Source organism: Salminus brasiliensis, chromosome 17 (genome assembly GCF_030463535.1).
Source record: "Salminus brasiliensis chromosome 17, fSalBra1.hap2, whole genome shotgun sequence".
NCBI classification, from domain to species: domain Eukaryota; kingdom Metazoa; phylum Chordata; class Actinopteri; order Characiformes; family Bryconidae; genus Salminus; species Salminus brasiliensis.
This window is the reverse complement of record NC_132894.1, coordinates 34565625-34590624: the sequence shown is the minus strand read 5'-3', so window position 1 is coordinate 34590624 and position 25000 is coordinate 34565625. Positions and strand designations below refer to the sequence as shown.

General features: G+C 41.5%; 3 protein-coding genes and 1 non-coding gene across 7 annotated transcripts in view; 1 reads left to right on the top strand and 3 right to left on the bottom strand.

Annotated features, from left to right (window-relative positions):
* The window catches only part of fah (fumarylacetoacetate hydrolase (fumarylacetoacetase)), a 17418-nt gene extending 17366 nt beyond the window's left edge, over positions 1-52 (bottom strand). The window contains exon 1 of the mRNA XM_072660476.1: positions 1-52. This exon is cut by the window's left edge and continues 107 nt beyond it. The gene's annotated coding sequence lies outside the window, so the exon portion shown is untranslated.
* Positions 53-1973: 1921 nt separating this feature from the next.
* On the bottom strand, positions 1974-16728 carry zfand6 (zinc finger, AN1-type domain 6). Of its 4 annotated transcripts, none has more exons than XM_072660124.1 (7): positions 16595-16728; positions 11826-12154; positions 9247-9404; positions 8010-8094; positions 7236-7321; positions 4226-4330; positions 1974-2836 (listed from the first exon to the last, which is right to left on the bottom strand). In XM_072660124.1, the coding sequence occupies exons 2-7, from the start codon at positions 11843-11845 to the stop codon at positions 2688-2690; spliced, it is 603 nt and encodes a 200-aa protein (XP_072516225.1). In that variant the 5' UTR covers positions 11846-12154; positions 16595-16728; the 3' UTR covers positions 1974-2687. The 4 variants fall into 4 exon arrangements, with proteins under 4 accessions (XP_072516225.1, XP_072516227.1, XP_072516226.1 ...); XM_072660126.1 differs by lacking the exon at positions 11826-12154 and adding an exon at positions 10784-10882; XM_072660125.1 differs by lacking the exon at positions 16595-16728 and adding an exon at positions 10784-10882 and having other exon boundaries at positions 11826-13044.
* A 3163-nt stretch (positions 16729-19891) lies between these two features.
* mthfs (5,10-methenyltetrahydrofolate synthetase (5-formyltetrahydrofolate cyclo-ligase)) overlaps positions 19892-25000 on the top strand; it is an 11701-nt gene continuing 6592 nt past the window's right edge. The window contains exons 1-2 of the mRNA XM_072660567.1: positions 19892-20202; positions 21328-21592. Coding sequence (XP_072516668.1) covers positions 20092-20202; positions 21328-21592 — 376 coding nt within the window. The 5' untranslated portion in view covers positions 19892-20091. The remainder of the gene's footprint in view (positions 20203-21327; positions 21593-25000) is intronic.
* On the bottom strand, positions 23554-23660 carry LOC140538638 (U6 spliceosomal RNA). The gene has a single exon (XR_011977798.1). It is a non-coding gene; the product is annotated as a U6 spliceosomal RNA (small nuclear RNA).

Sequence of the window (25000 nt, the reverse complement as noted above, 5' to 3'; positions counted from 1 at the left end):
CACTTCTCAGAGTCACCAACAGCAAAACAGCTAAGCCCTTCCAGATGTGCTCCACTGCAGCCATATGAAGTTACCGCCTACTGGCTTTATGGTTTTCCCCACCTCATTTCAGCCAAGACACGCCTCCTGACTGGCTGTGATTGGCTAATAGTGCCCTGCCCCCTGCACTGGGATTGGCCAACAGCATGCCCTCCCTTGCCAGTTCTGGGATTGGTTGGTAGAGCATACTTTACAGGCAGTTTCTTACTTCCAGGGACTCCTAGTGGAAAAGGGGGGAGGGGGGCGTGGCTGGTCTGAAAACGGGTGTGGGAAAAGTAGCACGGGTGCTGGCCAATCAAACGCGCTCTCAGGCATCCTCCCTTCTCCATGTGCGCCCAATAAAAAGTGGTAAAAAGGGCTGGGAATGACTCAGCATAAATGGCTCCTTCTCATGACCTCTTATGATCATAAGATGTTTATAATATACCACACATGCCTCTGCAAAAGTTTGGACACCCCTGGTCAAATGACGGGAGGGTCTATTGTTGAACTACATGCAAAACAATTCTGCAATTTGGCCAAACCAACATACCGTGCCATCATCACAATGTGTCCAAAAGTTTATGGACACCTGCTCCTCCAGCTTTCATTGGAAATCAAGGGTATTAAAAGTGAGTTTGTCCACTTTTGCTGCAGTCACACCAGCAAACACCAGATGTGACCAGGGACATTACTGTGAGAATGATTTGATTGCATTCAGCCTCACAAGAGAAGAGCATCAGGTCACGAGGTCAGGTAGGTACTGATGTTGGACGATGTTCCGCCACTCCAGCTCTTCCCAAAGGTACATTGGGAAGGGTAATCCTGGGGTTATGTATGGCTGCTCTACAGACCCCCCCCCCCACCCCCATTTAATGACAATGCTTTTTTTAATATATGGAGATTATTCAAGTATGTGCACCATGTAGTAGCTGAATTAAAAGGGTGTCTAAGGCCCGTTAGGACCAGCGTGTCCCAGTAACATGTCCTGAGAGTGTAAAGTTTTGGCATTGGGTGTTTGAAAACGTAAGGCTCTGTTTCAAGTCTAATCAGATAAGTCTGATCTAATGAGTGTAAAACAGGACGTTGGGGCAAGACTCGAGGGTCAGTCTGCCCAGAGACACTGATTTTTTAGGTGTTTATTGGCAAACTTCAGTCTTTCCCTAAAGTAAGGGATTCCTCCTTGCTCGCATCTCATGAAGATCAGACTCGTCTGGTCTCGTTCTGATGGTTCTGATGCTGTACGTTGCCATCAACTGTGGAAAGAGAGAGCTCCCTGCTACAATGATGACATTTTAGGACTGTTGGAGTCTTCTCCACTCAACTTTTGGGCTGAACTTGCTAGGACGGGATGACCTGGCCATGTTGGTCAGCTGTTCCACTGGTAAATAATGTAGTGGACAGTGGAAGAGGTCTGATTTCTGACTGTTCTGAGATCTTTTTAAACCCCTTCCCAGACTCCTCTGCATCTCCACCCTTCTTTCTGAAGGCCTCAGATAGCTCTCTGGATCTGGCCATGATGGTGATCTTCTTCACCCCTCACTTCAACCATCAATCCAGATCAGAGCAGACTAAACGTCTGAGGTTTAAATAAGACCCCAGACTCCTCCAGAATAACCCTCTCCAACCATGTTCTGATCACCTGCAGCTGATTGTGCACATTTGAAGGAGTAATAAATGTGGGGGGTTTGAACTTCTTCCTTGTTCCTCACAGGAATATGACATTTCTATTAACAAAATTTTACAAATAATTTGACATTTGTGTCATTGAGTTTCGTTACATCACCTCCATCTCTCTCAGTCTCGATCATATGAAGATGATTAAACGTCCAGAAGTTCAAATATGAGTGTAGTTTCTGTCTAAAATACATTATTTAAGTATTAATTTGAAATTTGAATGAAAAACTACTAAACAACTAAAGTGTAAAGAACCTTCACTTGACTGGACTGTAAAATTATTAATTTCTTGATTTTTCTGTTATCAATAAAGCACTGTATTACGCTTTCACGCTCTTAAATAAGCTACAGCAATACATAAAAAAATATACCACAGCCAATAACGAAGCTCAATCATATTAGTCAACAATCTCCAGAGACAGAGCCAGAACTGCATACACACACACACACACACACACTCTCACATTTATACATTTGCATATTCTCACAGGTGCACTCATACCATCCTGAAATATCGAGTATATACCCCTTTTATAACAGAATACATTTACAGGTCAAAGCTAACTGAGGCAAAAACAGGATTTTCACTTCCTTTCAATACCAGAACACACACACACACACACAAACACATACGCAAAAGACACAATAACACTCATCTAACCGGCGGCGTTCAGCTACAGTCACTCCAGAAAAGCCCAGCCCCTCCAGTAGTCTCACCGCTTTAAACAGAAACTCAAATTAAAAGAGAATTAAATGATTTAAATATAAACGTCTGTAACTTTTCACACAGAGCGACGTTCCGAGAGAACGTTGAGAAATCAATGCAAAGATGCGCTCCAGTCAGCCGTGCATGATTGCGTGAAGCGTCTGTGACGGTTGTATTGTTTGGTGGGAGTCCCGGTGGGAGATTTTGGAGGTTGGGGAGTGACAGGGGGGTAAAAATAAAAGAGGGTGGGGGAGAAGGTTCGGGCTTGTCCATCACAAGCCAAAGCTTAGATCTTCTGAATCTTCTCCCCGACGATGACCGGGTTTTCCTTCCTGATTTTCTCGGCAGCTTCGGCTTTGTAGTTGTAGGTGCAGCTGTGGACGTCGGAGTACCGGTGGACGCCACAGAACACATTGCCACAGCGGCAGTCGAAGCCTGGAACACACGGACATGAGGGGGTTATATATTTGCACTTTTATGATCAGAATTTCATGATGAATGGACCAATAGGAATTCTCCAAAATTAGGGGGAGTAAAATCGTTCTACATTGACTTCCAAAAGCTGCTGTTTTGGAGATACGAGGTTTGATAACAGATACAGATTTCACACCCAAACTCCAGAACGTCACTGGGAGGCGTTCACCGGTACCGTTCAGGCCTTGAGTCGTCTGCATAAGCAGAACTTTCCCTGTACTCCTAAAAATAAAAGGATATATAGGGATGTGTGAGTGTATAGAACCCTCTAAAAGTCTGAAGAACCTTTAGTTGATGTTAAAGTTCTAAAGAACCAGATGTGTGAGCATAAAGAACTTTACAGATCTGAAGAACCTTCAGTTGATGTTAAGGTTAATCACCAATGTAAAGGTTCTAAAGAACCATGTTGGTAACAGAGATGTGTGAGTGTAAAGAACCTTTTATAGGTCTGAAGAACCTTCAGTTGATGAAAAAGTTCTAAAGAACCAGGTTGGTAATTAAGATGTGTGAGTGTAAAAAACCTTTTACAGGTCTGAAGAACCTTCACTTGATATAAAGGTTCCAAACAACCATGCTGGTAATACAGATGAATGAGCTTAAAGAACCTCTTAAAATGTCTTTAAAGATCTGAAGAACCTTCGATTCATGTTAGGGTTAATCACCAATGTAAAGGTTCTAAAGAACCATGTTGGTACCAGAGATGTGTAGATGTAAAGAACATTTTAAAGGTTGGAAGAACCTTCACTTGATGTAAAGGTTCTTAACCAATGTAAAGGTTCTAAATAACCATGTTGGTAACAGAGATGTGTAGATGTAAAGAACCTTTTAAAGGCTGGAAGAACCTTCACATGACAGACAGGTTCTTTACTAATGTAAAGGTTCTAAAGAACCATGGTGGTAATGGAGATGTGTGAGTGTAAAGAACATTTTAAAAGTATAAAGAACCTTCACTTGATGTAAGGAACAGGTTAGTAGCAGCGATTTGAGAGTGTAAAGAACCTCTTACAGGTCTGAAGAACCTTCACTTGACAGACAGGTTCTTTACCATTCAAAGCTTCTAAAGAACCTAGTTGGTAACGCAGATGTGTGAAATAAAGAACCTTCTCATTTTAGAAAAGAGCGTCTCTATTACCAACACAGGTCTTTACAGAACCAAAAGAGGTTCTTCTCTGAGCTTCTGCCACCAGAAAATCAGATTCACCAGCTCTCATTTAAAAGGAATGACTGCAGGTTCAGGTGGAGCACACAGGTAAACGGTATTTCACCAGGACCTGGTAAACAGCCTGCAGCTCTTTGATGGTGAAAATAAACAGAGTCAAAGTCAGGCTGGATGGATGGAGTCTTTCTTACCGGTGAAGCCCACTTTCTTGCGGCAGGTGAAGCAGCGGTTCTTTTTGGGTTTGGAGTTGTCTCCTTCAGTGGAGGAGGACTGCACGGAGACATCTGATCCTGGGGCTGCGGAGAGCATCGTAAAATACTCGTGAATTATCTATTATTATCCATTATATCAGTGGGAATGTATTCCATACAATCCTGCATACTGCTCTGTATCGTAGTATCTAGCATAGCGTTTTTATTGAAGACTGAGACCATGACATATCAGAAACATGACACTAGAAGAAACTAGAGTCCACAATGCAGCTCTCAAATAATAAAAAACAATAATAATAATAATAATAATAATAATAATTGGAAAAAAACTAAAATAAATCAGTTTTTAACCATTCCTGCAGGATTTCCTTCAATTTTGGAAAGTAGAAGTATGCACTGGACTTCATCTGGTGAAAAAGAAAGTACCTACTAGGAACTTTATATATATATTGGGAACTTAGATGCTGCGACTTGATTGGCTGGCCAGCTAATCAGCTAACCGGCTGAGTGAAGCAGTTTGTACTGACTTTATTAATGCAGGTAAGACTAATTAAAGAAGCCCCAAAACTGGGATCGGACAGCAGGGGTCAAGTATGTTGCTCTGTTAAAAAAGCTCCGAAAGAACTCTCATTTTGGACTCTCAGGAGCGCCCTCTAGTGTCTGACCTGTAAAGACATTGATGAATGGCAGTTCTCCTAGCTGCTAGTGTGTTCGGCCAGATCAGGACACTACGAAACGCTCCTAATAAAACGGCAAGCACAATGCTAATGCGGTGGGGTAGAGGTTAACACCACTGGCCGGCTAACTTAGCATCATAGCTCCAGTGCTAACCTGCAGAAGTAAACTTTTGGCTGTTTGGCTGGTTGTTTAGATCTGGGGTAAATAGTGTATCATTTCATTTAACTTCGTTAGACTCTCTCACGTTAGCGAAGCTGCTAGTGAAGGATAGGCCTGTTAATGCTACACTCACCGCTGTCTCCATCTAGCTGAAGAGCCTCGTCCAGTTTCCTCTTCCCTCTCTTAACTAGATCTTCCACTGACCCAAACGACCCTAACAACTGACCCCTGGTGAAGTTCTCCTGAACACTAGCTACCGCTGCACTGTTGGAGGCACCTGACATACACACACACAAACACACACACACACACACATAGGCCTGAAGTAATAACTTTAAAGGCCCAAATCAAGGGAAATGGAGGTTCTAAAGGAGTTTGTTGTGGTGGGTGAAGAAGAATGTAAAAATATTTTAATCCAAGTCATTTTGGAGCATTTCTATTGGTCCGTTCATCATGAAATTCTGATATTAAGAACAACTGCCAGATTCACATTATGGAGAAATATGATTGTTTTGGTTGGTGTGGCGCAACAGATAACACCCCTACCTGCCAGTCAGCGATACCACACCAAGTGGGAGACCAATTACAGTCCTTGGGCAAGACTCCTAACACTGTGTTGGCCCAATGGAGTAACCTTCTTAGTCGCTCTGGAGAAGAGCGTCAGCTAAATGCCAAGGATTTCCCTCACCTTCCATAAACCACTACATACCCACACTAAACAGAAAAGCAGTGAGTGAAGTGTAGACGAGTGCAGTTTGGGACCCAGCCAGTTCAGCAATCATTACGTAAAGCACTTAAATACAGTATTTATATGTGTATATATGAATATATATTCACACACATCATCTGGACAAAAGTATTGGGACACCTGCTCTTTCAGTTTAAGGGTATTAACAAAAATAAATAAATAAAAATAAGTAATGACATGTAAGCTAAGCTGCAGAAAAAAAACATGGTGATGTCCCCAAAACCAAAATAAAATTACATATCTAATATTTACAGATATAAATGTATAAATGTATACATTACTGCCACTGCTGCTTCAGATTTTTATGAAATGTCATGAAATTAGGGGGCGTTTCATTCAAAACGATGGATTCAGGAAGTGGAGGCACATGATGACGCCCAAGCCAGTCTTCCTGTCATTACACACCCGATAAGATGGAGGGAGAATTAAAGAGAGGGAGAGGAGAGAAGCGAGGAAGCTAGAGAGGTTTTACAGCTGAAACGAGCTTGAATTCATGTGGAAATTAAGCATGCATTGGAATGGAGTGAATTTCCGTGCAGAGTACAATCATATTCTCACTGCTGTCTTCATCAGGAAAAGAAAGAAAAAAGTGTCTTTCTTAGTCTTTCCACTGAACTTTGTCTGTTTGTTGGACCGCTCTCAAATCAAACAGATGCTAAAAGGGAGGGTGCGTGGGACGACGCAGCGAGGCCGTTTCTATGGAATCCTGCTGAACTTTTGTCCCTCTGTGTCACAGCACCCTCCATAACCTGCCACTGCTCCAGTGCTCGGAGCTGGAGAGGCCAGCTGGTGAAGGAGCTGCGTCAGAATGACCGGAGTGGACAGAGGCTCTCCTCTCCTCTACTAGACGTGCCCAACAGAAGTCCAGGACATGCAGTATGAGAAAGTGGCTGGTGTGGCGTGATGGATAGCACCACTACTACCTGCCAGTGAGCTGCCACACCATGTGGGAGACCGGGGTTGGTGACTGGTCTGGGTGACTATGCTGCGCTACACCATGCCATGAAATGCCATTAATGCCATAAATAAATTCTCCAGTACGGCATAAATTATTGCAATTTGGTCTTTTCAAGGCATTGTACCCCCCTTGTGGTCATGTGACCCAGTAGTATGGTACATGGTAGATGCATGCACCTCCTGAAGTTGGCTCAGACCAGCTAGTTCATGGCTCTTGATGAAGACCTGAGATTCAGGGTCCAAAAGGAGTTCCAAAGGAGTTATGTATGGTGTGAATTGTGGTGTGAACTTCATGAAGAGGTCTCTCAACAGGGTTCACTCATGGTTTGAGCACTAAAACAGGAGCAGGAACCAGGAGGTGTGAATAGAAAGTGGTCTGAGATCTCATTTTGAGATAAAGAGGACCACACGGAGAACCGAGTACCCTATGAAGTGAAGATACTCTACCTGCTCCTTCTTCTGGTTTTAGTTCGTCTTGGTGTTCTCCTGAAGGCTGCTCCACTTGTGCTTCTACTGGAGTTACGATGCTTTGACTGGGGAAAGAAATTCAGATAAATAAAATTTCAAAATTGGTGGTTGGTGTGACCTCTACTGGCCAGTAAGCGATACTACACCATTGGAGTAACTGTCTCTACTAGATTTTGGAGGGGCATTGCTGTGAGGATTTGACTGCATTAAGCAACAACAGCAGTAGTGAGGTCAAACGCCCCAACTAATCCCAAAAGTACTGGATGGAGCTCCTTCACCATCATTCCAGAGAACACAGTTCTTCCACTGCTCCACAGCTCAATGCTGGGGGGCTTTATATACCCCTCTACTAGCCCACACATGGCATTAGGCAGCATGGTGTCAATAGGTTAATGCTTATCTGCTCCAGAGGGTCCTATTCTATTGGCAGTACGTCTCCACACGGACTAGACAAGAAGCCAAACATGCCCTGTCTGATCAACCGAACCTCTGTGTAAGTGGAAAACTGTGCAAATCGGATTTCTGTTTCAGCCAAAACCCGACAAAGTGAGTCAGATGATGACGGCGGCGACTTGGCAACTAGGCTGAAAAGGTGTGGGCTTAATTTCATGGCTATTCAGTGGAGTGAGGAGGTAAACCGATCAATTCTGCACGGCAAGGTCAGAGACCGCCTCTCTGCAAGGTCTGGGACTGAAATTGAGATGAAATCAACCTTGAAATAGGATAAATGAGGAGAGTGGGAGTGCGCATTACCTGTTTTGTTCTAGTGAGGACGCCGGCGTGACTGTGGCGGACTGTGCTGAGAGAGACTCCCCAAAAGCGCTGAAGCTAGTTGACGCTGCAGGAAACAGAGGACAGGACAGAATTTACAGTCTGAGGATCAGGCCTCCAGCTAAGTTGATTTAGATATACACACAAAATTTATAGGCAATAAACGGTACTAATAAATCGTTACTAAAGCCTCAGGTCTTTGGGTTTTGGGTAAAAGCCATCTAAGATGATAGTGATCAGCCACACACTGTCTATGGTTTCACCAAGCAGGTCTTCTCAATTAGTCAGAAATAAATATACTATATGGACTGCATAAAAATCCATAAAAAAAATTTAAAAAAAGTATTGGGACACCTACAGGAGCCTTTTTTGACATTCCAGTTGCCCCCCTTTTGCTATAAGCTCTAACAGCAGCAATAGGTCTGGAGCTCTGCAGTTATTGAGGAAGCAGAGTGTTGGAGACTTGGAGATGATGAGGTGGGGGTGGTGGTGATCATCATCCAACATCTTGACCTTACTAATGCTTTTGTGGCTAAATGCAGTCAAATCCTCACGGCAATGCAGCTTCCAAATCTAGTAGAAAGCCTTTCCCTGGACCTTTTGTTCGTGTAGTGTAGCTACACAGCTCTGAAGTTGGTGCAGACTTTCTATGGACAAAGGTATTGAATCAGAGCCAGTACTAAAGTCAGTCAATAGAAAAAGTGGTGTTGGTTCATTAGAACATCTCCAAAGTTCTCCTCATGGAGTCTAGTATTATTTAGAGTTCTCCTCAGATCAACTCCTGGTTTGGTGGTAAATCAGGGCTTAATGATGGTAAATCAGGTGAGCTGCTGGTGAGCTGCTGCTGCTGCTGCTGATGGAGTTGAACACATCCTCCACGCTGTGCTGACTGGACTGGGCGTCCAGGAGAACCCTGGAGGAACCGAGCTCTGTTCTTCAGACTAGCTCACCGACAAGATCTCACTACTTTCTTTCTTCAGAATGAGAAGCTCTTGTTTCTCCTTTTTACTGGATTTATGTTCACCTGCTTTATCTGTTCTGAGGAGATCTGGAGCTTCTACAGTAGAAACTCTCTCACTGCTGAGAGACACGGGTTTAGAATAACGGGATTAGGGGCCTAAAACGTCTAGTGTAAACATGACTGACAGTCCAATCTACGTAAGTCTATCCAGTAGGGTGAGAGGTATTGGACGGTGGTTCTGTGAAGACAGCATCTGACCTGGGTCGCTGACCCTGCCGCTGCCGTTCTGCCTCTGTAAAAAGTCTCTGTAGCAGACGGAGCACATGCCGTTGGTTTGGGGGTTGGCGTAGAAGCCGCAGCCTGTGGCACACAGAAGAGGCACTTGGGTTTGGTTGGTCTCCTGAGCCATGTCCTTCCTGTGGTTGAGACAAAGACAGAACAATGTCCAGCTCAAAACGTGGAAACAAACTGGTGACACTTTAGTCGCTAAATATTTGAAATAAACCACGTAAATCCTGAGGAACAGTCCGTAAGCTGGGAAAAGAATGATCACGTGAACAAATCTGACGTTATGAAGCCACAGCTTCACAGAACTGGCCCGAGTTCGTTTGAGGGTTCAGCTCAACTGTAATATATACTGTAGTATATACATTTAAAGTGTCCAGTTACTTTAAAAATCAAGGCCTTGCTTTAAAATGTGGAGGTCTTGAGGAGTCCATGCCTCGATGGGTCAGAGCTATTTTGGCAGCATACTGGGGAAGTTGATGGGATCTTGGTCCACCTTATTTCAACTCATGGTGGAGTGTGAACACAGCTGTAGCAGCTTAGGGGGCGCTATACAGCACTAGGAGGAACAACTGCAACTTGCATGACTGTGTTCTTATTAAATTGAGAAGAAATCTCTGGAATTTGGGATGTTATTATTTTTTTATTAAATTATTATTATTAATAAATTATTATTTTATGCCTGTCAATTTACCCATTTCTTCGCCAATTACCCAACCTGTACATACTCCCTATTGCTAGCGATGCCGACACTAGTCAGGGCGGACCAACATACACCCCCTCCGACGCCCAGCTTGCAGGGAAGCAATGTGGGGAGAGAGTGCAACCTACCCCCCCCCTCTCTCTATGGCTAGCAGCATGACCGGGATTCGAACCAGCGATCCTCTGATTATAGTGACTGACCAATCGGGGCTCATACCGAACTGTGAGGTCCAAACCGTGGTGTGAACCGTACTGTGACCTATCCTGAGGTTGGACCACATTTCCATTCAGTCCAATGAGAAACTGTAGCTCACAGCTCTGTTTTTTACTAAAATCAATTTTAATTGGGGGAGTATGAAAGTTAATAATTTTTCGCTGGATTAAATGTTGTTTACTAATCATGTTTTTACGTTTTTAGAGATAAATATCAAGTTTATCAATTTACATCACAGCCTACAGCACTAGGTACTGTGACATGACTGCAGTAAAGGATTTTCTGATGACAGTAATCAATAACACATGCGAGTTCTTACCATAGCGCATGTGGCCGATTATATAACAATGTAATAACAATAGTAATAATACGCTAACGGTGTGACCGTTCACAAAAATAAGGCACTTCCACTGAAATGTAGGTAGGCTGATCAGACGCTTGATTAGACGCTTGGTTTAATAGGTTTAGTGAGATTCTCCAGCCTCCTGCAAAGCTTGAAAATGCCTTTATTGGAGGGACTGGGCAGTTTCCTGCCTGCTATTAAAGTTGTGTAATAGTGGAACTTCACAGAATCAGCCCTGAATGACACTCAACTCTTCTTCCTTTGTCATCGTCCAGCTCTATCTGACTCTCTGCTCGCTGCCTCCGCTCTCCTCCCTGCTGCTTTCAACCAGCACAGTCCACTAGTGCACCCTGCGGACGGTTAACACATCACTGAAACAATGCATTTTAGTCACATGCAGCTTAGTTTAGTCCCTACACTGATCAGCCATAACATTAAAACCACTGACATTGATGACATTGATGGTTCCAGTGGCTCCGGTCAAGGTTCTGATCTACATAACAGGCTGAAGGTGTTAAAGCGGGGACCAGACCGTGGCGTCTAGACGGCTGGGTCAGAACATCAATGCTCGGTATGCTCACAACAGCTTACGTCTAGGTGTCCCAGATCCCACGGGACGCCTTCAGAGCTCTTATGGAGTCCTTATGGAGTGCCTCGATGGGCCAGAGCTATTTTGACATCATACGGGGGGGTAGGGGGACTATTAGGGAATATTGGGCAGGTGGTGAAGTTTATGGGCTGCCAACATCCGTCTGTTGGGCTTTGTCCTAGAGTTCTTTGAGCATTACCCAATACTCATATCTGCTCAGCAGTGGTCCCATGGTGGTCCACCTCCACTGTCATTATCAGCTGTGCAGCAATAGATGGGCTACAGTCAGTAGGTGTAAACCACAGGACCACAGGACCACAAAGTCCACCTATAGAGCAGATGTTCCTACAAAAATAAGCCCAGTGACTATTGGCTGGGAGTCATTCATGTGGTGTTTTCCGTTAGTTTGGAAGTTCTCCAGGCAAAATAGTCTCTTAAACCAAACCCAGAAGTGAGGACCCACCTGAATCAGGCCTACTGAGAAAATCAGGCCACTGAAAAATGAGAAGCTCCCTTTTAAGCTCTTCTAATACGAAGCTCCAATAAAGCACCCATGGCCCAACATGCTACGACCTGAAGATCAAGTCCTATATCAGCACAAAGAGCAGCTAGGTCACTGTTTAAGCACCTAACACAGCCGCACTGATGTCTAAAGCTTCCAAATTTGGTCCAAACAGAGCATAAAGAGCCATATCGTTACTCACCAAGCTACAGCTCCTGTCATTCAGCTACACTCACATGGGCTGCCCTGTGACCAGCTTTAGAAAAACCCCCATGTGTTTGGCACTGGCACCCAGCATGCTGCTCGAGAGGCTTCACAGAAACGGAGGGATTACGGAGCTCGGCAGCTTTACACACCAAGCTCCTGGACCGGAGTATCAGCCGTGGAGGCCGAGAGGGGAGCCAGCGCACCAGCGACCCAGCAATCCCCAAGCGCTGCCGGCCAAACATGCGGGTCTCGGCCTCGGTTCTGGCCCCCGCTGGTCTCTGCTTAATTACTCTGCGATGACGACAGCTCGTCTCGTTTCTTGTCCTGGATGAGGTCGATTAATGCAGTATCAGTGTTTTAAAAAAGGCCAAATAAAAATAGTCTTAATTAAGCTAAGCTAAGATTAACTAAGCTTGTGGCTAGATTTAGCTTGGTTAGAGTTAGCTAGTGTTAGCTTCTGGCTAGAGTGTTCAACTGTAGCCGGAGTGTAAGAGTAGGGCTAGTGTGTTAGCTTCAGGCTAGAGTATTAGCTTGGGGCTAGTGTGTTAGCATGTTAGCTTCATGCTAGAGTATTAGTTTGGGGCTAGTGTGTTAGCTGGGGGCTAGTGTGTTAGCTTGGGGCTAGTGTGTTAGCTTCAGGCTAGAGTATTGGTTTGGGGCTAGTGTGTTAGCTTGGGGCTAGTGTGTTAGCTTCAGGCTAGAGTATTGGTTTGGGGCTAGTGTGTTAGCTTGGGGCTAGTGTGTTAGCTTCAGGCTAGAGTATTGGTTTGGGGCTAGTGTGTTAGCTGGGGGCTAGTGTGTTAGCTTCAGGCTAGAGTATTAGTTTGGGGCTAGTGTGTTAGCTTGGGGCTAGTGTGTTAGCTTCAGGCTAGAGTATTGGTTTGGGGCTAGTGTGTTAGCTTGGGGCTAGTGTGTTAGCTTCAGGCTAGAGTATTGGTTTGGGGCTAGTGTGTTAGCTGGGGGCTAGTGTGTTAGCTTCAGGCTAGAGTATTAGTTTGGGGCTAGTGTGTTAGCTTGGGGCTAGTGTGTTAGCTTCAGGCTAGAGTATTGGTTTGGGGCTAGTGTGTTAGCTTGGGGCTAGTGTGTTAGCTTCAGGCTAGAGTATTGGTTTGGGGCTAGTGTGTTAGCTGGGGGCTAGTGTGTTAGCTTCAGGCTAGAGTATTAGTTTGGGGCTAGTGTGTTAGCTTGGGGCTAGTGTGTTAGCTTCAGGCTAGAGTATTGGTTTGGGGCTAGTGTGTTAGCTTCAGGCTAGAGTATTGGTTTGGGGCTAGTGTGTTAGCTTGGGGCTAGTGTGTTAGCTTCAGGCTAGAGTGTTAGCTTCAGGCTAGAGTATTAGTTTGGGGCTAGTGTGTTAGCTTGGGGCTAGTGTGTTAGCTTCAGGCTAGAGTATTAGTTTGGGGCTAGTGTGTTAGCTTGGGGCTAGTGTGTTAGCTTGGGGCTAGTGTGTTAGCTTCAGGCTAGAGTATTGGTTTGGGGCTAGTGTGTTAGCTTGGGGCTAGTGTGTTAGCTTGGGGCTAGTGTGTTAGCTTCAGGCTAGAGTATTGGTTTGGGGCTAGTGTGTTAGCTTCAGGCTAGAGTATTGGTTTGGGGCTAGTGTGTTAGCTTGGGGCTAGTGTGTTAGCTTCAGGCTAGAGTATTGGTTTGGGGCTAGAGTGTTAGCTTGGGGCTAGTGTGTTAGCTTCAGGCTAGAGTATTGGTTTGGGGCTAGTGTGTTAGCTTGGGGCTAGTGTGTTAGCTTCAGGCTAGAGTATTGGTTTGGGGCTAGTGTGTTAGCTTGTAGCTAGAGTATTAGGGTAGCACTAGTGTGTTAGCTAGGGGCTAGTGTGTTAGCTTGGGGCTAGTGTGTTAGCTAGGGGCTAGTGTGTTAGCTTGGGGCTAGTGTGTTAGCTTGTAGCTAGAGTATTAGGGTAGCACTGGTGTGTTAGCTTGGGGCTAGTGTGTTAGCTAGGGGCTAGTGTGTTAGCTTGGGGCTAGTGTGTTAGCTAGGGGCTAGTGTGTTAGCTTGGGGCTAGTGTGTTAGCTTGGGGCTAGTGTGTTAGCTAGGGGCTAGTGTGTTAGCTTGGGGCTAGTGTGTTAGTTTGTAGCTAGAGTATTAGGGTAGCACTGGTGTGTTAGCTTGGGGCTAGTGTGTTAGCTAGGGGCTAGTGTGTTAGCTAGGGGCTAGTGTGTTAGCTTGGGGCTAGTGTGTTAGCTAGGGGCTAGTGTGTTAGCTTGGGGCTAGTGTGTTAGTTTGTAGCTAGAGTATTAGGGTAGCACTGGTGTGTTAGCTTGGGGCTAGTGTGTTAGCTTGGGGCTAGTGTGTTAGCTTGGGGCTAGTGTGTGGGGCTTTAGTATTAGCTGTACTCATTCACATACTTTTTTGTCAAAGTATTCTCATTGCGATGTGTCCCTTTTAAAACAGAAAGCATCTGGATATTTATTTTTTTAAATCAATATTTTTATTTCAATCAATAATATTATATTAACCTAAAACGGCTAAAAATTTTAGCTGGGCGGGAGGGGGAGGGGGGGGGGGGGTCTAATGCTTGTATTTGCGGGAAAAAAAACAATATACAAGTACTTAAGTATTGAGTTTTAACTTTTATTTTATGACATTGTGTGATTATTTTAACCTAAACAGTTACAAATATTATTAAAAATGAAGACAAGTTTTAGTATTAAATTAATATATTTATTATTAATTATTTGAAAAAGACTCAATGGGGGGTCAGGTACAGATAAAGGTTTCTGGTGAGCCTAATCCACTGTTCCTTACTACTAGCTAACCATCTGAAAACAGATTCCAAACTACTGGATATATGTAAATATATATATATATATACACACACACACACACACATATATATATATATACACACACACACACACACACATATATATATGTGTGTGTGTGTGTGTGTGTGTGTGTGTATATATATATATATATATATACACACACACACACACATATATATATATATACACACACACACACACACACATATATATATATATACACACACACACACACACATATATATATATATACACACACACACACACATATATATATATATACACACACACACACACACACATATATATATATACACACACACACACACACATATATATATATATACACACACACACACACATATATATATATATACACACACACACACACACACATATATATATATATACACACACACACACACACATATATATATATATACACACACACACACACATATATATATATATACACACACACACACACACACATATATATATATATACACACACACACACATATATATATATATACACACACACACACACACATATATATATGTGTGTGTGTGTGTGTGTATATATATATATATGTGTGTGTGTGTGTGTATATATATATATATGTGTGTGTGTGTGTGTGTGTGTATATATATATATATATATGTGTGTGTGTGTGTGTTTTCTATACTGCACCACTGCAATGTTTCTATAATTGCAAATAAGATTATATATATATATATATATAGAGAGAGAGAGAGAGAGAGGTATATCTATATATATATATATATATATATATCACAGTATATCATATAGTATCATATATCATACTATATATAGTAGATCTTACGGCTCTGCCTGGGAGCCAGATAGTAAAGTATGGTAATTGGATGTAAATAGACATAGTAAACTTATTTATTATGTATTAAACTATTTATGATGTAAATAGACAATGTAAACTGCTTTTGAGCAGACAGGCTTTAGAAACACTGCAGTCTGAGTTTAGTGCACAGTATAACTCTATATTTACTGCCTCCTATAAACCCACTGTTTAGGGGTCCAAAACATTCTGCAGACAATAATCTACACTACAAAAGTGGCACCTCAGACAACAAGACAACACTGAGATCTCTAATCTACTTAACTTTTTATCACCAGACCTTTTTTAACTCATTTTAAAGCAGATGCTGATTATTAATTTAATAAAGTTGATGTAAAAATACAGCTACACAGTTTACATGTTAAACATCAGCTTGCTCCTGTTGTGACAACAACAACAACAACAACAATAACAACAACAATAACAACAACAACAACAACAACAACAACAACAACAACAACATCCTGTCAAAATGCAAATGAAAATACAAATAAAAATACAGAAATATTCCAGTATAAAACACCAGCTTACCTGAACCCCCCCCCCGTCTCCTGCAGAGCTGCGTTATTAATAAAACGAACACGAAAAATTAATAAACCAAATTTCTAAAGCCAGATCCAGACCTAACGCGCTGACCTAACTCCCGCCCACACTCCAACAGCATTGGCCAGTCCTTGCCAAGCCACGCCCACCGGCACTGCACGATTGGCCAAACGCTGCGTCAATCATGAGTTTAAGTTCCAGAGAGTTGAAGGGAACGTCTTGGAGGAGTTTTAGTCCCGAAAACGGCGCTGTTTACAACATCCCCCCAGCCTGTGCACCACAGTCTGTTTATTATCTAGAACCAGGGGTGATTATACAGCGTAATTAGCAGCTATAATCACCAGTCAGCTTAAATTAGCTATAGCTAAGCGGACATGGCTAGAGGTGAACCGAACTGCTGCTCAGCTGCTGCTGGTTGTTTATGTCGTTAGTCTACGAAAAGCGGGATATCTAGAACATTAAATAGGATAATTATCAATAATATGAGCGAATATGGGTTTAATGAGTGTCTGTGAGGTTAAACGCGGTAGCTGGCCACGTCTAGGTGTCGTTTTTTGAGCTGAACTCACCCCTCTCAGACTTCTTTCGTCCCAATTTTCGTCAATTTCGCGCAAAACTGAAGATAAAAAGACAAATATCACTGTTAGATGGTTGATCAAAGACTATTTAGGGCTAATGTCGGCTTTCAGCAGCTCCCCCACCCAGAAACTGCCTGTCTGTCACTGCTGTCACACCCCCCCCACCCCCCCACCCCCTCCTGTAATATCTGGCGTCATACAGGGGCTTGTTTACGTCATACTAGGACCATGTCCCAAACTGCAGCTCCTCATTTTCACAGTTTCCATCCATCCAGGCTTACTTTAGCTAGCTTTGCAGAAAATAGGAAGTCCTCCTGAGTCTGTGGCTGTCTCTCAACAACCCCCCTCAAATTTAGCTAGCCTTAAAGAGGATTTCCCCCATCATAAGAAATCTGCCTAAATTTTTCATTAAGGCGTAAAGCAATTAGTTAAAAGTGGTTTGGTGTGAAATTGGCTGCAATGCTTCTCGAAAAACGCAAAAGTCAGAATGATGGACGGTGGAGGTGAATGGAACCAGGCGCCCGGAACCTTAAATGCTTATGAAAGCTCCATCACCGAAAGCTATCACCCCAAAAGGTTATGAATGATATGTCTGATGCCTAAAATGTTGTTTTACAATGGCCTAAACATGAATATAAAAAAACTACACTACCAGTCAAAAGTTTTAAAACACCAGATTTTCCATTGTTTTTATTGACATCCATTAACTAATAATTTGTAATGGTACAAAGGCCTAGTAGTAACAGTACAGGCAGCAAACGTCCAGGACTTTTGAGTAACATGAAAAAACTAAAAACTGAAAAATTACGAAGATTGTGGGGAAAAAAAGGGACTTTTTAGGGAACCTTTTTTGGAAAGTCATTGGTTACCAACTTGCAGCTAGTCTGTTAGTCAATTACGCTTAAACAGCGAATGCAAAATATTTATATATTTACAACCCAGTTATCTACATAAAATCAGTGTAGGGACTGTGTAAATAATCTGTAAATGATATTGTTATCTGTAAATAATCTGTAAATAATCTATAAATAATATTGTTTTCTGTAAATAATCTGTAAATGATGTTGTTATTTGTAAATAATCTATCAATAATATTGTTATCTGTAAATAATCTATAAATAATATTGTTATCTGTAAATAATCTGTAAATAATCTGTAAATAATATTGTTATCTGTAAATAATCTGTAAATAATTTGTTATCTGTAAATAATCTGTAAATAATACTGTTATCTGTAAATAATATTTTTATCTGTAAATAATACTGTTATCTGTAAATAATCTGTAAATAATATTATCTGTAAATAATCTGTAAATAATATTGTTATCTGTAAATAATCTGTAAATAATACTGTTATCTGTAAATAATCTGTAAATAATATTGTTATCTGTAAATAATCTGTAAATAATCTGTAAATAATTTTGTTATCTGTAAATAATCTGTAAATAATACTGTTATCTGTAAATAATATTGTTATCTGTAAATAATCTGTAAATAATACTGTTATCTGTAAATAATCTGTAAATAATATTGTTATCTGTAAATAATCTGTAAATAATATTATCTGTAAATAATCTGTAAATAATATTGTTATCTGTAAATAATCTGTAAATAATTTGTTATCTGTAAATAATCTGTAAATAATACTGTTATCTGTAAATAATATTTTTATCTGTAAATAATACTGTTATCTGTAAATAATCTGTAAATAATATTATCTGTAAATAATCTGTAAATAATATTGTTATCTGTAAATAATCTGTAAATAATACTGTTATCTGTAAATAATCTGTAAATAATATTGTTATCTGTAAATAATCTGTAAATAATCTGTAAATAATTTTGTTATCTGTAAATAATCTGTAAATAATACTGTTATCTGTAAATAATATTGTTATCTGTAAATAATCTGTAAATAATACTGTTATCTGTAAATAATCTGTAAATAATATTGTTATCTGTAAATAATCTGTAAATAATATTATCTGTAAATAATCTGTAAATAATATTGTTATCTGTAAATAATCTGTAAATAATCTGTAAATAATATTATCTGTAAATAATCTGTAAATAATATTGTTATCTGTAAATAATCTGTAAATAATATTGTTATTGCTTTTTTTTTTTTTACTTCTATTATTTATATTGTGTATATAGTGGTAATTTTTCTACGTTTTTGCATCTGAGTGTCTTGCTATCCCTTTTCTGCAGTGACACTGATCATTTCCCCTCTGTGGGACTAATAAAGGACTATCTTATCTTATCTCTTAAGGCACTCTGCACCGCAGGATTTCATTGCTCATTCAGATTCCTATTATAACGTCTGGGACACTTAAGAAGACACTTAATGAAGGAGGACATAATGACCTCATAAAAGTGTTGCTCTGTCCTTTGAGAAACTCCTAATTAAAAGGGAATGCTGTGAGGACAGTTTCCTACAGCAGAAGCTCTTTACAACGAGAGAGTCCACGTCCACGTCCACGTCCACGTCCTAACACTGGACCAGGCCTCAGTTTCAGCTGTTTAAGACCTGGAGCTGCAGGTTCGACTGCAGGTGGACTGGCAGTAGGGCTGCAACGGTATGAGATTTTCACGGTACGATAAGCATCTCAGAAAATATCGGTATCACGGTATTCTCGGTTCTTTCCACTGCTCTGAAGGGCATCATATCCTTGGCGATAAATTCTTGGTTTGTTTAAATGAGGGATTTAACTTAATTCCCGCTGAAGATGGCTGTGGGACAGTTGGCTGAGCTGGCCAGGCCTGATCGTTTAAGTTACGGTTTGTATCATTTTGAGCTTTATTTATCAGTCATTATATCACCATTATCATTTAAAACACACTAAATAATTCATTTTTAGTCTTCTAAGACTTCCCAGGTTTGTTAAGCAGTGTGTGAGGAAGCGAGGGCACTGGACTCGCGCGAGTGTGTATCCATGCTAGGCTAAATGCTAACCATAGCCTAGCATACTTCCACTGGACTTCCACTGTCAGGAATAATTAAACTTAGTTTTTAATAATTATAATTAGGGACAGGGGTAATCCAAATCTTTGGGGGGGGGGGAATTAAAAATCTATAAAATAATAAACTTAAAATACTGAATTAATTAATGCATTTATGCCACCAGAACATAATTATATCTATAATTATAAACCTATTAGTGTTAGTCCACTCATTTAATACTCATATAAAACCGTGCTGCTGCTGTTTTGGGAAAACAGTCCAACATGGCGGCCGTGGGTGCTCCCTTAGAAGTGCCCTAGCTTGCGGATTGGAGCGTCGCCCGAGTCGAAGCTCACACGGAGCCCGCATGGGTCCGGCGTGTCCAGCCGCTACCGTGCGCCCATGAGGCCAGACGTGGAGGTTAATGATTAGCCGTGTGCTTCGGCCGGGCATTTCTATGAGCTTGTTTACTGACATCTCGTCCAGAACAGCAATAGCTGCGTTCCTGTCGCTGCCTTTGTAGCATTAGCTTAGCATAGCTAGCCATGACAGCCTTGCGAGCGGCCAAGCACGCGCTGAGGAAGGAGCTGAAGAAGAGAGTGTCCGGTCTGAGCGAGGAGGAGAAAGCTCGCCAGTCACTGGTTGTCTCTCAGAAGGTGAAGGACTTGCTTGACTCGCTACTTTTCCTTTGCTGTCCTCCTGCAGCGACACCAGCTACACCCTGCACGCCTCCCTAATGCTGCAGGCTGGCTGGACTGCAGGGCAGTGGGCCAGCCAGTATGTGCTGACCTTATCAGACCCCTGTGTTTTTTTGGGGTTTTTTTTTTTTTTGCTTTGCTGAGTCAACAGAGCAGGTCAGCATGCCTGCAAACTTCCAAAAGCCTTGCTTTAACCTTAAAAAATACTAAAAATAATAATAATTAAATATTAAATACTCCTACAGAAAGTGGTGGAGGTTCTCCATCACTGCGTTCATCATTAGAACATCTCCAGAGTTCTCCTCATGGAGTCTAGTGTTATTTAGAGTTCTCCTCAGATCAACACCTGGTTTGGTGGTAAATCAGGGCTTAATGATGGTGAATCAGGTGAGCTGCTGCTGCTGCTGCTGCTGCTGCTGATGATGATGATGGAGTTGAACACATCCTCCACGCTGTGCTGGCTGGACTGGACTGGGGCGTCCAGGAGAACCCTGGAGGAACCGAGCTCTGTTCTTCAGACTATCTCACCGACAAGATCTCACTGCTTTCTCTCTTCAGAATGAGACGTTATGGTTTTGTAAAGTCTGGTAGATAATATGTGGTTTATTTCAGGTGATTTAGAGCATTTCTATTGGTCCAGTCGTTCACAATTATTTACACAGTGTACAGAAGCAGCTCCAGGGTTTAAACAATGGAGAAAACTAAAAACGGACATAAATGGAGATACATGTTTTTTTTATTGGACAGCATAGATTTTTCTCTAATGGGCAAAAAAAACGCTTGCATGCAAAAAAGTATTTATTATGAATTAAAATGATTTGTTATATTATTATTAACATTAATTATAATAGTAATTGTTATTTATATTTATATATAGCATTTGTATGTGTGCATATATATGTATGTGTGTTTGTGTGTGTATATAATATATAAGTAATATGTAATATTCACACACATGAGGTGACCTCTGTAAACGCAACAGTGATTTATTAACTGAATTATTATTATTATTATTCTTATTGTTGTTGTTGTTGTTGTTGTTATTATATGGTAAGATAAAAGTCTTCTCCTGTGTGTCTGCAGCTGTTTGAACACCCCAGGTACAAGAGCAGCCAGCGCGTGGCCGTGTTTCTCAACATGTCTGACGAGGTGCACACCGAGGCCATCGTCCAGCACATGTTCAGCAGCGGAAAAGTGTGTTTCATCCCGAAGTACCTGACCAACAGCAGCCACATGGACATGCTGCGGCTGAACAGCCTGGAGGACATCAACTCGCTGCCTCTGACCAAGTGGAACATCCGCCAGCCGGCCGAAAGTGACACGGGGAGGGAGGAGGCTCTGGTCACAGGTGGGTCACTCAGGAGCCTAACTCAAAGGGTCTGCCTACCGGCACATGATCTTTGATGATGATGATTTTTTTTGTTTACATTTTATCCAATCAAAAACACTAAATCAATCAGTCCAGAATGTCTGATTATAGAATCTGATACTGAAAATAAAGGGGTTTTACTGAACGGATCTGCAGCAGCTCATCTGATTTAAGCTGTGGAGCTGGATTGCGTATACTTATGCTTATATAAACACAAAGATCAGATCAGATTGGTATCGAGAGATACTCAGCATTAAGAGACTCGGATTCAGGGGGGTGGGCAACGAAAGTAACTTGATACATCCCTAAGCCTTTGTATGGTCCACATTTGATGTTTTCCCCCTGATATGATAAATTACACAATAACTGTGTATTAAAATGTGCAGATTTAGTAATAATTTGTAGTGTAAATAAGTACAAATTATTACTAAATATGCACATTTTAATACACTACACTACAAATGACAAAAATGCCTTATTGGAGATGTTTCCTGTTTATTGCTGCTTGTATTGCCATCTTCACACATTTATTACAAGTTGTACATGATGGTACAGTCATTACTTGTGAATGAAAGATCCTGCTCATGTAGTAGCACATAATCCACCACTAGATGGAGCTCTCTGATAACAATGAGCTCAAGCCTGACTCAATTACTCCGTATTGATTCGGAGAGCAGTGATTATATAGCCTTTTTTATATTATTAGTTAATAATGGCATCATTATTACTTCCTTACTGTGGCACAGCTCCTAAAAGAACATCTCAACAAAATACATATTTTCTTAATACATACATTTTGTAAGGAATAAAAATAATACCCAATAATTCCTCCCTGTTTATTACATTACATTATTAGTCTAATCCCTGAAAGCCTGGGCCAATATCCAATAGAGTCTAATCAATAACTTAAATAAAGCATTTTGTTTGACACGCTACATCAGGTTTCAAGTTTGTACTAATGAGGAGTTTTACCTCCGAGCACCCGGGCACCTTGTTTCGTCCATGGTTAATGAGTGCTGGATGTACCCAGGTGCTGTCCACGTGCCGGACCATGGCAGCCCTGGCCCACGTGCTCCTCTCTACACTCCTGTTGGTTCGTGAGGCAGTTAAGGCGCTAACAGGCTGCAGAACTCGTGAGGAGCACCTGCATCTCAGTCTAATCCTAATCCTTTCCCTTTCAGCATGAGAGGTAAAAATCCCCTGCCAGGCTTCTTTTAATGTGTGCTTAATTCCACATGGTCTGTCCATCCACTTAAGTCATATGACCGCAGGTCTGGCAGATGCAAGCGTTATTAACCCTCTGGTAATAGTAATACAGTTATGCAATCATGACATGAGTTGTACAGGGAGGCGTTTATTTCTTTTTTGTGAAGATCATATCCAGTCCTTAAAAGGGCAATTCAGACAATTCTGTTTGCTTATCAGTACAAAAATACAAATGAATGTATAATAAATTAAACGTATCGTTACGTAATCATACGTAACCGTCCTTACTGTGCCACTGCTCCTAAAAGAACATGTCATCTCAACAGAATACACATACATTTATTAATACATATATTTTTAAGGAATACCTAATAATAATAATAATAATAATAATAATAATACCCCTCCCTGTTCATAATCATGCCACAAAAAGCTGATCCTGCTTTTGTTGGAGTAACTGTCTCTAGGCTTTCTACTAGATTTTGCAGAAGCGTTGCAGTCAGGATTTGATTGCATACACGAGCGTTAGTGAGGTCAGGATGTTGGATGATGATCACCACCCCACCTCATCAACCAAAACCTCTCGACAACTTCTCAACTTATCCCAAAACTATTGGATGGATCAGACCCCTCTAGCTTTTTTGAGTGCTGGCATGGTTGCTATGCTGGGTATTGAACCAGTGACCCTCTGATCATAGTGACAGTGCCTTAGTCCCAGGGACCACTCGGGGTCCACAAAGATTGGACGCTTCACAATTTTGCGTGTCATCCTTGTGCAGGGGCCATGCTAATCTTCTCTGTATCGTTCCAATTTTAGTATATGTGCTGCTGTAGCAAGCACGAAAGTTGGCAACCGCTGCCTTGGCCAGGAATCGGACCCAGATCTCCCTGGCAGGCGAGAATTCTACCACTGAACCACCAATACTTCCATAACCCCTCTAGCCCACGCCTGGCATTAGGCAGCATGGTGCCAATAGGGTCATGTTCATTATCTGCTCTGGAGAGTCCTATTCTATTGACAGTACTTCTCTACTATGAGTAAACAAGCTGTGTGTGTATATGTGTCAGCAATTGGTGCATTTCATGACCGTTTACCGTGAGGGCAATTCAGTGCTGTTTGCTTATCAGTAAAAAAAAATACAAATATATATATAATAAATGGCAAAATTATACATAACCTTCCTTACTGTGGCACAGCTCCTAAAAGAACATGTCATCTCAACAGAATACACTTACATTTATTAATACATATACATTTTTTTCAAGGAATGAAAATAATACCTAAGAATCCCTCCCTGTTCATAATCATGCCAAGAAATGTTTTCCAGCACCTTCTTAACAGATAAGTCTCCTGGAAAAGCTGGTTTTAACAATGCATTTTAGTAGTTTGGAATCTGGCCCCTATTTCAAAAGCCCCATCCAGGGGCGTGGCCTTACCAGAACCTCCAAAGCATGGTGGTGGTAGTTTTCTTTGACCTAGGGAAATGAGTGACCCAATTGCAGTACTATTACAGCAGATATATACTCAGACACCAGGTGTGTGGCTATGTGGTATCACTTTACTTGGATGGTCCAGTGTAGATGCCTTGTAGATGCTGACCTGACCTTCTGAACTGTAAGTTCCCTTGACCATAACCTTGCCCTAGAATCATCCCTGAACCCTAACTCTAACCTAAACCTTAAATCTAACCCTTAATCCAGGCTTACGGTTAGGTGCATTCATTAGACTGTCATTTACATCCAGCTTAGAGTTCAGCTGCATCTAATACAGATTCAGTTGCATGTTGAAGGTCAGGTAAGCATCTACGAGGCATCTAAACTGGTCCATCCAAGTAAAAAAAGTGATACTGGCAAAATGACCAAATGACCAAGGTCAGTCGTATCTACCTGCATATCGGAGGATCAGTCCATTTCAGCTTCAGGATAAACAGTGATGTAACAGGGTTGAGGTTCAGCGGCATAACGTATAACGATATATTGATTTTTTCACTAGATTGCAATATGTTGACAACGTATTCCAGTACATTACACCAGTACGCTCATTTTAATATGGAGTATAAAGCTGTAATTATGTTAGAATCACTTCTGGATGCTCCCAGAATGCATTAGGAGATGCAGAACACACATTCAGTATTGCCTCTGGTGAAATTCCCCTTTAATATCCACAGCATTGTCTCAGAT

Coding starts and splice junctions, on each gene's coding strand:
- zfand6 (XM_072660124.1), bottom strand. CDS start 11,845: ATGACAGGAGCTGTAGCTTG. Junction 8,095..9,246: donor CGGCAGGGTCAGCGACCCAG/GTCAGATGCTGT, acceptor TGTTTCCTGCAG/CGTCAACTAGCTTCAGCGCT. Junction 4,331..7,235: donor AAAACCAGAAGAAGGAGCAG/GTAGAGTATCTT, acceptor TGCTCTCCGCAG/CCCCAGGATCAGATGTCTCC.